The following is a 17,859-nucleotide window of genomic DNA, read 5'->3' as shown; positions in this document are numbered from 1 at the left end:
GTGGGGCTGCTCTTGTCTGGTTCCAGCCACCTTCTCGTCACTCATAGTAATTTGTGCATTTTGGGAAGGGGGAGTTACCCCACCTTGGAAGGTCCAGTTATGGAAACGTTGAGCCCTGCCAAATTTAGTGAGTCCATAGCGGCTCAGTATCTCCCCCTTTAACTGGTCATAATTTTTATAAATACTGGCCTCTACATCTTGATAAGCTTTAAGAGCCTCACCCGATAGAAAAGGAGCCAGGAGTCCCACCCACTGAGTCTTTGGCCACTCCTCCCGAGTGGCTGTAGCTTCAAAGGCATGAAGATAGGCTTCCACATTGTCTGTCGCTCCCAGTTTCGGATGAAGTCCGCCACCTTCGGTTTTGACCTGGGTAGGTGTTGAAGCTCCTGCTCTTTCAGGTGGTTAGCCTTTACTTGCTGTTGCAACAAGGCTGCACCGATTTCTTGCTGGGCCCTCTGGCTCTCCAACAGCATCTGCACCAGTTGCTCCATTTGGGTTGAGTGGTCTTTTGTGTGAAGTCCTGAAAAAAACTGAGTCAAAGCTTCAATCTCTTCACTCCCAATCCTCAGCACTTGAGCCCCAGAGCCCGCATTCTCCACCATCTGTGACGTCACGGGAGGTCACAAGTTGGGGTGGGGTGGTGCAAGGGAGTGAACACAAAAACAGGCAAAAAGCAAGTTTTATTCTTTTATAATTTAACAACTCTCTCTCCCCTTCGTCTGTTTCCTGCAGCCCTTAAGTCCTTCCTCAATCAGGTGGTTTAAACACTCACACCTGGGGGAGTGGTGAGGCATTCTGGGAGCTGCAGTTTGTAGATCGGCGGCCATTTTGTGGTGTGGCTGCCGATCTCCAAAGGGATTGTAGCACCCATCCACTACCTGGCCCCTTGTGATGCCACAGTATGTATAAGTACAAGATACCAGTGGGACTAGTTAACTGCAGGTGAATGCAGTGTGGAGACAAAGGTAGACGCTAAATAGCGGGGGATAAACTCCAAGGAATGGAGCGCCAAGGGGCTAGAGCTTCCTGTGCACACATTGGTGCAGGAAAAAATAGTTCCATCCTTATTAGCCATGCTGGGGAGTGTTGGTCATTAACAACACTCTCCTGGCTCTATAGTGCTTCCTGTTTCCACTCTTTCCCTGACTCTTCTCTGTGCCATCAGCTGAGACAACTGTCTTTAAAGTTTGATGGAATAGTTTGCTAATTCTTACTGAGAAAGAAGATTGACACCTCGCTTGTTTCTGTAGGATTAACTATGAAGCTGTCGCTAGCAGCTAGTTAGCTTAGCATGAATAGGCTACCAGAAACAGGGGGAAACAGCTATCATGGCTACACACATAGGTTATATAATTCACCTTTCAGCACCTCAAACACTCACTAATTAACACGTTATGTCTAGCTTGTTTCATTTGTACAAATCCGAAGTGCAAAAACAACACATGGTCAATTTACGTGCTAGAAAAAACCTCTGTGAAATTACAAGGTGTTGCGCTTTCACCTAGTTTTTTTGTACAGATAAAACAAAAAAGATATAACATGTTTACCTTTCTTTAAACCTTCCTTTCTCACTCCATCTCTTGCTGTCCCTCCTCTTTTCAGTTTTTTCCGTCCATCTATCATGTGAAAGGTTGTGTCCCTTCCTCTGAGTGCTCCGGTTCATACTTATCGAGTAACTGAAGTGTGAATCCATCAACCTGCCTGGTGAATCCCACGAGATTTCACACGGATTCAGGTCATCTAATCAGCCATAACCAGGGAAAAAGGACAGGTCAAGGGTGTAACCCCCCCCCAGTTTGTGCTTCTAATGACTGCTGTTTAGGGAGTGTGTTTATTTCTGCTTATTGTACAGCCTCTACTGTAATGTTAATAACATTATGACTAATTCACTCTCCACCAATTCCCTTTTCTTCAGACCTGCATCTGTGTATCCATAGTGAATTTTGTGGCTGTATTGGGATTATCATGACACTTCTTACCTTTATCGAATCAGTCTACTGACCCATGGCCTCTCCTTCTAGAATAACCCGTTCTCCCCGAAGCGAGTCCTGTCCCTTTTGCCTATACTTGAAATTCAAATGAGTGGAGTGTCAGGAGTGGTTATCGTCTGGACCTGGGGTGACATCTCATTTAATTCCACGGGAGAGAGAGGTGAACAGGGAATTCGCTCCCTTGTCACCTTCATCCTGCCAGCTCTGATGGGCTTCGGGGGCTGAGAAAAAGTCAAAAATACCATGAGGGCCTCTCCTTATTCTGTGTCTTTATGTTGTGTATGTGTGGAAAGCCTATTTTTGTGATTTATTGTCATTTTTAAATTCTTGTACACTTGCTTACTCTATTGTTTTGCTTATTGATTTAATTTCAACCATATGCTTTATAAATTGTATGCAGGATAGTTTTAATTTTGTGATTAATCCACTATCAAGATCTGTTTTTTTTTGTTTTATTGTTAATTTGGTGATAGAAAATTAAGAATGTGTCTGTAAAGACGAATGAGTGACACCCTACAAAATAATTACCTGGGATTTCTTAGCATTGTAGCTTAGTTGTAGCGGTTTTGACAGATGTGTATCTTCTTTTTCATTTATTTACTTAAATTTTAGTTTAACGGGATAGTTTGGAAATTTGCTCATTCTTGCCGATAGTAAGATTAGATGATTGATAGGCTACTCTCATATCTATCTGTAAAATGTAAGGATATGTAAGGCTAACAGGTGGTTAGCTTAGCATAGAGCCTGAAAGCAGGGGGGGAACGGCTAGCCTAGTTGAATGACAAACATGGCTGATGACGCACTCTTCTCGGTTTGTAGGGTAAACCTCTGTTTTTGTGACCTCTGATTCTCTCTGTGATCACTTCACTTGACTTTCAATCCAGCCAGATGTTGGCACTGATGATAGCTTGAATCATAGGTGGCACCTCCATCCAGAGGTTTATGATAACTTCTGGGTTGCTGCATTTGACGCTTATTTAAAAAAAAAAAGAATTGACATTCATAACACAGACAGAAAATATCTTCCGACAGCTGCTTGATGTTATTGGCTTCAAACACTATACAGGAGATAAAAGAGAGTTGGAAGCCTCTCAAAGTTGGTTTCTCAGAACTGCAAACAAGCACATCTACTACAGCAATAATTGATAAATAAATTAAATAATATAAAAATTCCAGTCCAGACTACTGTGCAAAACTGTCATTTTGAAATGCATCCTTACTGGAGATTGTTTGAGAAAAGCATTTTATTTAAACATATCCACATTAGGAAGAACATAGTATTCACCCCCTGGATGTGCATCTGTGTGTCGGCATGGTGTACTGATGTGAGCTGTAAAAGAAAAGGACGGTCTGCATGGTCCAGCAGAGACTTCTCCACCCACACACACACTTACACACATGTATGCATACACACACATACTAGTCCTCCTTTTGCCACGGGGATAAAGACACACCAATTAGCATGCACCAGTTGATTTACTCAGGTGCTGGAGAAAAGCCCAGCGGGGAGATGAAGGTTCAGGAGGCCGAGGCGTTGCGCCTCTGGGCAAGCAGTTGCATTGCATTGAGAATAATTCAGCCCCCATTTGTTTCCTGGATGTTTAATGACTTTTGAGGGAATTCTAAAGCCACATAGCCAATTACTGGGTAATAACCATTAAATCTCACACAGTCGCTGCCGTGGCTCTCGTCCTCGTTGTCGCCACAAACTCTTTTCCATGAAAATGAATGAATGTGTGCAGATATAAAGACTCAATGTCATACGCATGATGCATTACCCTCCATACTTTAACAATGTGTAATCTTTTCAGGGATGAACCTAGACGGTCTTATTTTATCGCTAACAGCTATTCGTGTATGTGGTTTGTTTGGATTGCACCTTTGCTTTCATTCTAAATTTATTGTCACATGGATTCTTTATTAGGAAACAATTTTCTCTATGCAAATGAGAAAAACCAACACCGTCGTCTTAGATGGGCCTAATAGATGAACAACATGGGTGAATGTGCAGCCACTTTCTAGGCTGCATTCATTTTGAAGGATGTAGGAATTTCGGGTTGCAGTGCGTCTGGCTGTCTAGTTAGGTGTGCAGTGGACTTCTTGGGGCAATGATTTTTAATGATTTCTCTGGGAGCTCCTCGTGCCCCTTGTGTTTTCTGACGGTGGTCACACTCCAGTGGCTTTTGTTTTTGTACAGATTCGCTTTTATTGAAACTTGTTTGTCTTTCTATTTTCCGTTGCCCCCATTCCATATTTCTTCCTCCGATGTGCCTTATCGAACACTCGTGCATAATTTTCGCTATCCTACGCCCTCACTTGTTATTCTTCCAGACTGCATTTTCTTTCGCCCTCTCCTACAGTACCTGACTTCCGTTCTGTGCCTTATCTATATGGAAATGAGTCAGTGTGAAGGTGTAAGGATGCTGATAGCAGTGCAGGTTATAGAATATATAATACAGACATGTGCAGAGCGTAGGTGTATGTGATTTTCATTAAGGCCCACCTTCCAGCCACAAGCTCTGGCTGATGAAACAATTACCTTTTAACACCAATCAGTTTATCAAATCCTCGTCTCCATTACAAAAAAGCTGCGATCAATTATTCAATCTTGCATCAATGAAGCACAAAAATGCAAAAAATTGTACTGTATGAATCATATACTCTTCATTGCCCTCAGTACATCATTAATACAATAAAAATAATGCTTGCATTTGTTTATAGACCCACTAAGTGGCCACCATACAACGGGTTCAGTCTTCCAGTGGATTGATTCTCTTCCCAGTTCAGTCTTGTGCAAAAACCACACTTCACCAGGACGAAGCAGACAATTAATTCACCATTGATTTTCAGTGTAACCTCCAGAGACCTGCAAAGTAATGAAAAAGCAATTGGAATTGTAAAAAAAGAAGAAAATGTTTGTTATCTTTTGTGTCTTCATTATGGTAATATAACATGGTGAACGCAAACACACACACGCACCACTGCATATGTATACTGTAAACCAATCTGCTGAGACACCTTTAAATGCTGTATGTGTAAACTGTAACGGTTCAATGACCACTAAGCAGACTCTCTCCTTTTTAAGATACCTGTTCCTGCATGTTAGTCCAGGGCAGGTTGCCCCTCACTCATGGAAAGACAAGTAGTTTGGATTTTCTGTATCCTGACTGTCTGGCACTGTTGTGTAACACCCACATGTCTAACTGAGCTAAAGCAAACCCCTGGAAGTGCACCATATATTCTGAGAAACAGGATTACAAAAAACGTTTTTTCACAGGGGAATTTACCCGATCTACTGGGAACAACCTCCTTCTGAAGAACTTTCTGCTGGTAAAAAAGCTCCTTGAGAATTATTTAGTCTAATAGTCACATTACAAGATGTTATCTAAGACTAGAAATAAAACAAAAAACTAAAACATATAGTTTCCTGCAATCATACATTTGGGTGTTAGAAAATAACCCAAGGTCTATGGTTTTTAAGGGTCTTGCTTGAGATTTTTTTTACACTACTTAGTTTATTGTCAGAATTCTGTCTTGCAGCCACATAATCTACAGAACACATACTCATGTACACAATAAATACACAAAACATACTACAAGATATGTCAAACCAACAAGCTCAGAAAAAGCAATGTAAAAATGTGACAACGTTAACTCCCATTGCACAAGGGGACAAAAGTCCCTCGCCCTGTTAGACCTCACATGGGCTGATAAAATATTTTCTATCCGGCTCAGACTCAATTAATGATAAAAAAATAAGCTGTTTCTTTTGCCAACTGAGCCAAACTGCTGTCAGATGTTAAATAAATGACTTTTTCATTATCTCGAATTGTATCACACAAGGTTTGTATCTGGCTAGCTAACTTATCAAATGAGTTTCAAAGCAGCAAAGACACTAAATAGCTATAGGGAAATCCCTATCGGTATCCATCTAACCAGTGGAGCCAGGATTCTTGTTTTTGTCACTGAAGTCACAGCAGTGTGTCACAACACACAGCTTATGAGGGTTTGTAAGACGTGCCCATGTCTGATGTTTCCAAGCATGACAGGACCGACAGTTTCATCAAGACGTTTACTGTTGGTGTGACATCTAATCCGTCAGAGGTGACCTCCAGGCACCCACAGAAGGCTTCAGACTGAAAGCTTCACTATTATAAGTGACGCCCTCTGCGGTGAGATGTAATATCTCTGACACCTGCTCACATTTCTGCATGTTGCCTGTTAAATCTGAATGGCAGGAGTTTTGAGTCCACTATGGTTTGCCTTTCACATGTTACATTATACAAATTTGTAAGAAGCAACTTTTACTGTTCTGGATGTGCTGCCACAAAACAAACATTTATCTCATTACATTACATTACATTACAGTCATTTAGCAGACGCTTTTATCCAAAGCGACTTACAGGAAGTGTATTCAACATAGGTATTCAAGAGAACTACTAGTCACCAGAAGTCATAAGTGCATCTCCTTTCTTAAACAAGCATCTTAAAGCATAAGCCAGAGCAAAAGTATAGTGCAGAGGCAAATTACTACGAAAACAATAATTGCAACAGACTAATACAAATACAATAAGTGCTACAAACTACTACGAATAGGATAAGTGCAGTAAACAAATACGAATACAATAAGTGCAGCGAACTGATACGAATACAGTAAGTGCTACGAGGAAGGCTCAGTGTAGTACTTCATGAAGAGGTGAGTTTTCAGCCTGCGCCGAAAGACGGGCAGCAACTCTCTGTCTTTTCCAATGAAGAAGGCTGCTGAAAGCCTCCAGGTGAGAAGATTCTGTTGACGCTTACAATTGCTGCAGCTTATCTGCTTGTTTACAACATAATGGAGTGTGAGTAGTTTTATAAAGACCCATTGAGCTCTACGCACTTTGGAGAGTCATTCAGCTCCAGCTTGTACCAATAAATGTGTAGCACATGTGAAGTTTAGTATCAAGAACTGGATTAGTTATCAGGGACAAAATGTATGGATTCAACTTAAATAAGTCTGTTAAAGCCTTTTGTAAATCTGTAGATAACCACGTATGACTAAAACCTGTGATTGTCGTTAATATCAATATGTCCTGTTTAGATGTATCACGTGCATTACTGAATCATTTTCAATAAATGCTGGAACAAATAGAGGAGGAAGCTGTCACTCAGCCGTTTTTATGAACACCCGAGCATAATCATTGCCCTAAAATCTAAAACAAGCAAATAAAAGAAACGGCTTGTTAAAAACAGTGAGGTTTCGGTTACATCATCGACACCACAGCTCTGCATCATTATCCTGAACCAAATAGGCTACAGTAAGCACGTGCATTGCAAATTCTTGCACTGACATCTGCCTGAGGCTAAATCGCGGTCGGAGTCCATGTCTGAAGGTTAATGGCCACATTTACAGGCTGGAAACTGAGCCATTGTTGTTTGTTTTTCTCACTTTCTTTGGTTTGGTTTTTATGTTGAGCAATTCATCTTCTAAATGGACACAGTTTGGATCTTGCTCATGCTGTCTGGTCCTGTTTCAGAGCTGGTTAATGGAAATAAATGTGAGTGCATTAGTGCACACGCTGCCTGCTGAACAGATACCGTCCCCACCCTGCATGCTAAAACGCAGCCTCAAGTCAGAAGGCATGTAGAGGACTTGAAGGCAATTGGCTGTGCTTCATTCTCAGAAAGTGATTTTAATTCTTGTTCCATCCTGAAGGATTAACGTTAGATAAAGCTTCCTGGGAACAATAAAAATGTCACTTGTTAGATTCACCTTTATCAGGACAGCCAGCTTTTTACTGGGGAGCCACACTGTATTATCAGAGGCATTAACTGAAGTGCCATAAAAAACAAAAGCCGTAATATATAATTTTCCAAGCATGTTCTTTCATAATTAACCTTTTATAATACAAATCATCCAAGAGTTGTTGAGATATTTCAGTCATGACCAAAGCGGTGCACCGACCACCTGACTGATCATGTCCAGTCAATGCCTTCTATCTATCAGGCTGAACTGTGGCAAAGTTCACTTCTCAGTGTGCCATGAGTCAATACAATGCATCCTTCTTTTCCCTCCCTCACCTCAAAGCCCTGTTCATAATCGCCATGTTTACCGCATGTTGACATGGAAAATATTTTAGGGTGCAATAGCGATGATTCATATATACACACAGTCTCACTGCACTGTTTGTCTTTAAACTTCTCTTTTCCCCAAATCGTGTATATAAGCCATGTTTGGAAAGGGGATAACCACTCACTGCCTTATTCCCTCGAGCCTGAGACACCTGGATGCACTGTTTCACTCAGAAGGAGCTGATATTTTACACGTTTTCATGGAGAACTTTAATGGGATTTGGGCAAACTGGGACTTTTCCTTCTTTATCTAAACTGGGACTAAGATTGCTGGACTTTGTTGATGGCAACGTGGCAACTCTCTGAGAATTTAGAGGACAAGAGTCATATTGTTTGGCAATGTGTTTCTGGTATTCAATGATCTTATGTTGAAATTATGAGAACTGTCATTTCATGTGTTTCAAACTTCTGCCAATTTCACTTCAAGACAAGCCGGGCTGTTAGACACTGTAGGGATTCTAATGCTTTATATTGACCTCTGAGGAGCACAAAGCCAGAAAAAAAAAGATTATCCAGATAAAGGGCAAGGTGTTTAACTCCTTTCATCACCTGTATGCGTGTGTCTGGAGTGTGTGTGGATGTTTACACATAACAGCAAGCTGCTAATGCAGAGCTGGAGCACTGGGCATGACGACAGACATGTCTCCAGGCTTGACGTTCTCTGCTACCGTTTACTAAACAGCCTTGATAGGACAGGACTGTTTTAGTAAATACAGAGTGTGTGTGTGTGTGTGTGTGTGTGTGTGTGTGTGTGTGTGTGTGTGTGTGTGTGTGTGTGTGTGTGTGTGTGTGTGTGTGTGTGTGTGTGTGTGTGTGTGTGTGTGTGTGTTTTGGTACCAAGACAGTTAGCTTTGTGTTCAAGGTCAGCTGTTATCCAAAGTGAAGTAGTGCACCTCCTCACTTTCAGAGAATATAAACTTGAGCAGATTTACGAGAATTTGACAAATTATTTTGTCCACCACAGCGAGGTGTGGATTGTCTTTGACGCCACATTAATCAGGACACTTCTTACACACACAAATCTCCTATGCATACCAGCTCTGGCGTAATCATTCTCTATCTGAGTTTACATTATAAACACCACCCACTTGCACAAACACGCACACTCTCAAACACACTCACACACACATAGATGGTGTGTGTGTGAGGTGGTGTGCGTTCCGTTAGCTCGACAGGTGTGTGGAAGACTGCCACGAGCCGGGCGGCAGGTGGAGATGAGGATTGATAGATTTTAATCACATCACTGTTGAGCAATAATTCTACTGCCTGAAGCAAGAAAGGTCCACAGCTACAGTAACACCGATTGATGGATGCTGGGTGTCCCTGTGTCAAAGAGAAACTAGCGTGCCCCTGCAATGCATGTGCACCAGCTTGTGCTCCATTGTATGACAGTTTCATTTTGTAACTTTATGCACTACGAGGTAATCAAACAGATGGGAGCTTTTATGAAAGTTTGAAGTGTCTTTTTCTGCTGGGGATGAAGGAAAAAAAAGCAGATGTGAAGGAATGCCAGGGGGAAACAGAAACATAGCTGTATGTTATACAAATTCTGAAAAGGGGTTGTGATCTGTATGTTGGGTCTGTCCAAATAAAGATTATACAAGCAAACAGACAAGGGAAGTTCCAAAATATCTGAATATGTACTGTGTTGTGAGTTTGTATAAAGAGCTAATTGACTTTGGTTTCAGGGAGCCGGTGAGGTAATCCCTCCGGTTTAACGTTCCTTATCTAGAGGGCTCCATCTGGAACGCTGTCTTCACCCCGCTGACCTTGTCATCCCCGTGCGCGGTGTGATTAACGGCTGCAAATTTGCATCAATTTTGAAACTGTCTGAATGAGACAGTAGAAGGTGACGTGCTGTAAATAAAGTCGCAGAGGCAACAGCCCTGTAACGTTCCTGTTTGCAGATCAAAAAGGACAAGGCAGAAGACCACCCTTGGTCTCGATGTCACATCTTTCACCTGCCAACACACAGTCTGAACAAGAGAAGGAGATGGAAACAAACCAATTGGCTGCACCAGCTTTCCAAAGTGCCAAAGCAATATGGGGAAGGGAGTGGGACATGTTGAGACAGTGATATTTCAATATTTACCCTGCTTTTCTCTTTTGTCTCCCCCTCCCCTCTGCCTATCTCCCGCTCCTTTCTCTCTGTCTTTCCTAAAAATCTCATGATCCACTCTATAAGCCTAATATTTGCGGGAAAAGATCATCTATTTGCATATGAATTTGGCACAGCCAGGATTCCCTGAAAGACTACTGAGGTTTAAGGTAGAGGCATTTCACACATTTAAAACAGATAGTATGCTTCGGCAGGTAATTGAGCGAGACTTTATGTTCCATCCAAATGCAGCCTTATCACTTGTTTTGAAATCAGTTATGCAAATTTTGACAGGTTGACCGTGTAACCTTCAACCACTGATGCACTTTGCCAATTGCGCCAGGATGTTAAATTCCACTTGTTCTGGGTTGTTCTCCAATGCGTTCTGTCTCTTTTTTTTTTGTGTTTAGTGTAAATGACTGTCATGCTGCCTGTGTTTCAGGGTAAATACAGGCCTAAGGCTGACACCGATCAAAGGATTTATATTTATATAAATAACATACTGTATGTGCAGGACAACTACAGAAAAGAATAGAACCAGTAATATGATTATTATCATTATTCATCGCAGTTACAAGTTGTTATCAACTTTTGTTTATTCAATTTTTACTCATTTAAATATTTTAAAGTCCAAATTTACAATTGGGAAAATTGGGGGGAAAAAGTATTCTATCATATTATATTACTGTGCTGATTACAATTGCTGTATCAAGACACAAAACAGACAGCAGCATGGCAAATCTAATTATTGCACAAATTTACACAACTGCTCCACATCTGACCTTACACACTTACATTGCAGTTGTTGATATTATGGTCTCTTTATTTTTCTCTCTTTATTTATATTACATTTTTATTGTTTCTTCTACTGCATATTACTGTTTTTATTCTCTTCATGTTACTTTTTAATGAATTGCATTCAGAAAAGAAAGCCATCTATGAATTTCTTTGTACAGCACAAACCTGTTTCTCTGCCTGTGACAATAAAGATTTTCAATTAGACTAAATACAAACCTATTGCGTTTACAGAATGTTCTTGGTTTGCTTTCATGGTCTCAACTATCTACAATGTATAATAAATAATAATATTGATAAAATGTATCCTAACATTCTACTTGGAGGGCAATTATGAATGTTGTGAACCGTGTTGAGTGACTGTGTTTAGTTCAAGCTACAGCTTTTAGTTTTAAGTTGGTCCTTTCCCCCACTGAAGCTTCTTGCATCCACTCAGCAGTGTGTGTGTAGATTGTGTGACGGACAGGGATTTCAGTGTTGTTTTGTGTAGCAAGGAGGGACATGGGAACGTTTAGGAGAATCAGTTAACTATCCATCACACAAAGATCGTGTTACACCGACATGCAGGTTCTACTCTACTGGTCATCGCTTTTCTGACAAGACTGTTTTCTGTCAGCGAGTGCTTAGTGTCTTACTTTCTTTCTTTCTTCTTTTCATATTTGGGAAGAGGGTAAGCTGTTTGTGAGAAATCTGAGTAATAACTATTCTTCATAAAAATAAATTGAGAAATGCAAGTGTAGAACTTTAAAACCTTTTATTCATATCAAAAACACAACACATATAGCATATACCATACATTAGGAATCAAATTTATACAATAACAGTTGTACCAACAAACCAACAATATAAATGTATAACGTTACACAACACATTGAAATATTTACAAGGTACAATAACCACTAACAGACATCAGATTATTTAAGCTTTAGTACTACAAAAAAACAACAGCAACATGTACCTTTTACCTTCAGTTAATTCCTACACACTCCCATACGTAGACAATGTAACTACTCCTCTAAATGTGCTGTCTGAGCGTTGTATGGGTGATACCATCAAAGAATCACAGATAGCAGTGTGGAATGACCTGGTGTCAGCAGATCAGATCAGGGATCTTTTATTAATGAGTCAGATCTGATAGAGACCGCCTTTAGATCGAGTTAAAGCTGACTGAGGATCTGATAGCGGGGCTGACTGCTGTTTCAGGGAGTGACACCTGTAGTAGCTGACTCAGCTGTTACTGTGGGAGTCGAAGCTTCTTTTACTCTGCTGTCACACGCTATAGTGATCTCAACTGTCTCAGTCAGCACAATCTGTGTGTGTTTTTGTGTGTGTGTGTGTGTGTGTGTGTGTGTGTGTGTGTGTGTGTGTGTGTGTGTGTGTGTGTGTGTGTGTGTGTGTGTGTGTTGTCTTTTACAACCAAACCTCTCTCTGACAAAAGTGACCAGACAGGTAACATTTCCCGTCAAGAGTCTTTTCAACCCAAACTTTTCCCCCTGAATGTCTCATTAAACCTCTGTGCCCTCGCGATGATAGATGATTCCTGTCGAGCCCAGCGTAGGGTAGAAATGCCCACTGGACCCACTGTACTGGCTGAGGATGGGGCTAGCGTAGCTTAGGGAGGAGTGGGTGGGTGAGGAGGAGAGCACAGGTGGGGCTGGCCCTTGTGGTCCCCACTCTGGGCCACCGGAGTTGGGGGAGTAGCTACCGAAGCTTCCAGGTTGCGTGGGTCTATGAGGCCCGTCTAAAGGCAGGTTGATCTGCAGCGGCCTGCTCAGCCCATCGCCTCCCACCTCACCGGCCGCTCCGGCTGTCACTCCGGACATCTCGGACAGGAAGCTGCTGAGACAAGGTGAGGGGCCTGACGATGAAGGGGAGGGGATCCTGTCCGGTGTGGGAGACATGTTCAGGGCAGTTGTGTGTTTGGGGCTTCCCATCTCGCTGTCTCCTGACTCCGGAGCCGCTGAGCCGCCTTCAGTGCCGGAGAGGGAATCGGACTTCCTCTTCCTCTTGCGACGGAAGTTTCCGTTGTCAAACATCTTTTCACAGTTTGGGTCAAGTGTCCAGTAGTTGCCCTTGCCTGTGGTGAAGAATGCAGAGTTGGTGAGGTTCAGTTTAAATTTTGAAAATGGGTAAATAGCTTTGAACACAACAATGAAACACTACAGCACATTCAAAAAGCAACTCAGATTAGTCTTTCCTTAGTAGAGAGAGAGATATTCATAACAGCCAAAAACAAACCAAAGAGACCATATTACCTGGATCATCCTCGTCTCTTGGTACTTTTTTAAAGCAGTCGTTGAGTGACAGGTTGTGTCTGATGGAGTTCTGCCAGCCTGCTTTGCTCTTGTTGTAGAAAGGAAAGTTGTCGGCCACGTACTGATAGATCTGACTCAGAGTCAGTCTCCTGTCTGGTGCTCCGTGGATAGCCATGGCGATGAGAGCGGAGTAGGAGTACGGTGGCCTGACCAGCTTCATCAGGTCTTCTTGCGAGGGGAGAGAAAACCAGCTCAGCTCCCCTCCTGGACCCCCAGCTCCAGCAGGACCAAGGTAGGGCCTCTGCATGCCGTAGTGCTGAGGGACAAAGGGGGGGCCAGGGTTACCGGGCGGGCCGGTGGTAGCCAGGTACGGCGGTGTGTTGATCCCGGAGCCGTTGAACCAGAGATAAGGGTTTGGGGAGGAGGTGGTGTAGTCGCTCAGGTCGTAGGAGGTCGGAGTGGTGCGCTGAGGACTTGGCAGCGAGGGAGGAGGGTAGTAACAGTCGCTGTACATGCTGAGCTCAGGGGGCTCCTGGCCGAGGCTGGGGAACTGAGGGCCACACCGAGGAGGAGACTGTCCCTGGGCCTCAAAAGTAGACATCGTCAAATCTATTCTTACCTCTATGAGTCTGTTCTTAACCCTTTGCCTTTGGTTGTCACTCCTTTCCTCGCCAATCTCTTTTTGCAGCGGTCGTATCAGCTTCCGAAAAAGTCCCTTTTCTTGTTCAGACCTTTGCAGGTATTTGAATGTGAGCTGATCAAAACTATGGTCTTTAAACTTCCAAGTTGTAAGCTACTCTTCTCCACCCCGTCCTGTTCCGTTTGCCCTTGCTTTATGTCAAGATGTCACTTGTCATACCTGCTTTATCTGTTTCCCTGGAAACGCCCCCTGCCTCGTTTGATTGGTTGTTTTCTCAGGTGAGAAGTCTGTTCCTGCTTTCTCTCAGTTTTTTTTCCTGCTGTCAGCTGGTTCACTTCCTCCAGGGGTTTTGTTCACCCTCAATTAAATAATTTTCCACTCAAGCTGTTACTGCGACATTAATTGAGTTCAGTCATCTGTCATTTTTGATTATTATGATATATTTAAACACAAAGAAATCATTTAGATTTAGATTATACATTCAATCAATCTTTTTTTCCTGCTTGCTTATCCTGGACAGTTTAATCATTATAAAGATAATACATTTCTCCTACAGAGACCATTCGTGACTAATGTGTTCCTAGTTAAATATGGATCATATTAAGGGCTACATAAATATATAAAATTGCACATTGGAGCAACATTTTTCGATAAAGATTTATTAGACTTAATGAGTGATAATTATGATGAACAAAACCAATTCTAATGGCCTCTTAGCTGTAGAAATACCAAAGGAATAGACAAATAGTAGCTTCAGTCTACCACAGTAGTATGAACAGTGGGTTAATAACAGCATTACAATGACAGTAGTTTATACAATATCATTTGAATATAATAGTATTTTGAAATGATTTAGGCAAATTTAAATGACCACTGTAGGGGGCGTAGCATTCAATGGTTTTCTTTATTTTTATTTTTTTCTACATTGTAGATTAATATTGAAGACATCCAAACTATGAAGGAACACATATGGAATCATGTGGTAAACAAACAAATGCTCAACAAACCAGAATATGTTTTATATTTTAGATTCTTCAAAGTAGTTGAATGAGAAGGTGTGTCCAAACTTTTGACTGGTACTGTATATAATTAAATATTTTATACCTGAAATTTCCCAAGGGGAAATATACATATTTATTGTAAATTTTGTCCTTTCCCTTTAGGGGATAATATCCTGCCATATGGATCTAACTCCAATAGATCCTTTACCCTTTACTCTATCTAATCACACACACACACACACACCACTCTCCTTTAATGTGATAATAATGTGAAAAACAAGCTAATTCTCCAGGAACAAATCCAGTACCAGTCAAAAGATTGGACACACCTTCTCATTCAATGGTTTTTCTTTCTTTCTTTCTACATTGTAGATTAATATTGAAGACATCCAAACTATGAAGGAACACATATGGAATTATGTGGTAAACAAACAAATGCTCAACAAACCAGAATATGTTTTATATTTTAGATTCTTCAAAGTAGTTGAATGAGAAGGTGTGTCCAAACTTTTGACTGGTACTGTATGGAAACCTAAATGTTCTTCCATTAACAACACGGTGTAGCTGGCCTACAGTCAGTGGCAGTGTTTTATTGCGCTGCGCATGCGCAGTGCGTCGTTTTTTTTCCTCCTACAAAGTTAGCGGGAGAACCTTCTATTCAACCGGAAGAAAGTCGCTCCATTGTAAGTTTAAATGACAATATACCTATTTAACCCTATTAAATACTGGTTTGAAGTCCAGCTAGTGTTTGTAGAGGCTGCTGTTCCCCTTTTTAACCTTTCATGCTAACTTGACCTTTGCTACCACGACAAGCTAACGGCTAGCTGGTGTTAGCTTGTCGTGGCGGCTCATAAAAGCCAAACTGCGGTGTGTTATTTAGATGGCCGGTTCCTCTCCACTCCCCGAGCTGCAGCAGAACAGCACTGAAGACGTGTTGGAGCTGAACAAGGACTTGGAGAGAATTATAGAAGCCGTAGAAAATCTCTCAGGTACGACACGTGTGTCATTGTAACGTTGCGGTAGACAGATCTCGTTTTATATCGCGAGACTGTGAATGGAACGTGTTTTGGCCCTGCAGCTGCTCCTGACGTAACCATCTGGTGATTGTGTCCCCCTGCAGTGCAGCTGACGTGGATGGGCTATGACATGGTGGCCCTGCGGACCAGTCCCGAGCTGGGGACCTCGATGCAGAGACTGGAAGAAGCTTATGATGGATGCCGCTCTAGTATCTGTGGATAAACTAATCAGATCTGATTAAGTCTGTTTAAGTTCACAAGACTGTTTCTGTTGTTTATTCATTCAGTAATGCATAGACTGATTGTTAGTTGGTGTTAACAAGGCCTTCACTTTTGATTGACTTGTGGGTTGTAAAGTATTCTGATGGTTTTAGCCTGTTAAATTCAATAATAAAAATATGAAAAAGTGAGAATGTCTTCTGTTGTGTTTTTTTTTTTATGGACATAGACTAATTGGAATGACCCCAGGACTGAGCCTAACCACCAATAATTACCATTGATCTCATGTCATAGATAAGTACCGACTGGTGGAGTCTGTCAGCATTGTCCTTCAACAGTAGAGACAATTTCAACCTTCAAAACGCATATCTTTACATATTATGTCAATATTAAAACCAGCATTCATGTGTTTCATCACACGACTGTCACATCATTCAGTTTACAGCTCAATAAATCAAGTTTCAATGTGCAGTACCTCTTTAATGTTATATGATGTTACCCTTTTATTGGGGGTATTACACCAGCATTCAGAATTTCATTTCAGGTTTGTGATATTTTGTGTAGTACAATTATAGTTGACATAGCCTGCTTTGTTCTTGTGCAATTATCTTTCAGATGGAAAACACAGAGGAGAGCACAGAGCGAGCTGCCTCGACTGCCTGCATTGATCTAGAGAACATATTGAAAGGGCTGGACTCCTTATTGAGCTGCATGAATCAACTGGAATGTATGTTTTACTGTTTATTCCACTCCACTCCCTTTACACCTCCAATGTCAGTAAGAATCAAATGATGCCAGTAAGACTACCTTGATGATCGATTTGCAAATATTTTGCATATTTGCAAATCAATTTTCTGCAACGTCTTATTGTATACAGTACCAGTCAAAAGTTTGGACACACCTTCTCATTCAACTACTTTGAAGAATCTAAAATATAAAACATATTCTGGTTTGTTGAGCATTTGTTTGTTTACCACATAATTCCATATGTGTTCCTTCATAGTTTGGATGTCTTCAATATTAATCTACAATGTAGAAAAAAATAAAAATAAAGAAAACCATTGAATGAGAAGGTGTGTCCAAACTTTTGACTGATACTGTATATAAATATATATATATATATATATATATATATAGATATATAGATATATAGATATGTATGTTTTACTGTTTATTCCACTCCACTCCCTTTACACCTCCAAAATGTCAGTAAGAATCAAATTATGCCAGTAAGACGACCTTGATGATCGATTTGCAAATATGCAAAGCACATGATGTAACTGTTCTCCTAGATCTGAAATGTGATAACCAAATCGGATTACTGTACACCAACAGCTGCTCAATTTAGCCCCTGCTTGTGGATATCAGTGGTGCAGAGTTGCACAATGCTACACGATGTCTGTCAGATTGCACTCTGCTGATGGGCAGATAGGAGCAACGGAAATATTTCACACACATGGTTGTCCATCTTGCCATTTGGTATGAGGCATGATGTTGCACCTTTTTTTGCCAGGGGGGGACAGTTTTTGGCAAAGAAACAGTCTAAGTAGTTGTCAATCAACCTGTTGTTTTAGAGAGCTGTTGCCAGTTTGAGATTTGAAAACCTACTAAAAACAAAAACGATAATTATTTTCTTAAAAGATTAAGTACTCATGTCATTTAGTCTTTCTGAGCCCCAAATTGTTTTAATTGTTCCATCTGTGAGGAGCTCCTCTGTTTTAATTGTGGATTGC

General features: G+C 41.2%; 2 protein-coding genes across 2 annotated transcripts; one reads left to right on the top strand and one right to left on the bottom strand.

Moving 5' to 3' along the window:
* Nucleotides 1-12,500: 12,500 nt before the first annotated feature.
* Nucleotides 12,501-13,851, bottom strand: foxi3b (forkhead box I3b). Its single transcript, XM_054598114.1, has 2 exons — nt 13,251-13,851; nt 12,501-13,072 (listed from the first exon to the last, which is right to left on the bottom strand). Exons 1-2 carry the CDS (start codon nt 13,849-13,851, stop codon nt 12,501-12,503), a joined length of 1,173 nt encoding a protein of 390 aa, XP_054454089.1.
* A 1,640-nt stretch (nt 13,852-15,491) lies between these two features.
* Nucleotides 15,492-16,227, top strand: syce3 (synaptonemal complex central element protein 3). The gene is made up of 3 exons (XM_054598113.1): nt 15,492-15,574; nt 15,772-15,880; nt 16,012-16,227. Exons 2-3 carry the CDS (start codon nt 15,772-15,774, stop codon nt 16,128-16,130), a joined length of 228 nt encoding a protein of 75 aa, XP_054454088.1. The 5' UTR covers nt 15,492-15,574; the 3' UTR covers nt 16,131-16,227.
* The last annotated feature ends 1,632 nt before the right edge of the window (nt 16,228-17,859 follow it).

The sequence above is a fragment of the Anoplopoma fimbria genome, chromosome 4 (genome assembly GCF_027596085.1).
Source record: "Anoplopoma fimbria isolate UVic2021 breed Golden Eagle Sablefish chromosome 4, Afim_UVic_2022, whole genome shotgun sequence".
NCBI lineage: Eukaryota > Metazoa > Chordata > Actinopteri > Perciformes > Anoplopomatidae > Anoplopoma > Anoplopoma fimbria.
The sequence above is the reverse complement of the archived record's forward strand: the minus strand, read 5'-3'. Positions and strand labels throughout refer to the sequence as shown.

Bases quoted from the DNA above. Each gene is read 5' to 3' on its own strand.
- foxi3b (XM_054598114.1), bottom strand. From the start codon at position 13,851: ATGTCTACTTTTGAGGCCCAGGGACAGTCTCCTCCTCGGTGTGGCCCT. The intron at 13,073-13,250 runs GTAATATGGTCT...TCTTCACCACAG, and splicing joins AAGAGACGAGGATGATCCAG to GCAAGGGCAACTACTGGACA.
- syce3 (XM_054598113.1), top strand. From the start codon at position 15,772: ATGGCCGGTTCCTCTCCACTCCCCGAGCTGCAGCAGAACAGCACTGAA. The intron at 15,881-16,011 runs GTACGACACGTG...GTCCCCCTGCAG, and splicing joins AGCCGTAGAAAATCTCTCAG to TGCAGCTGACGTGGATGGGC.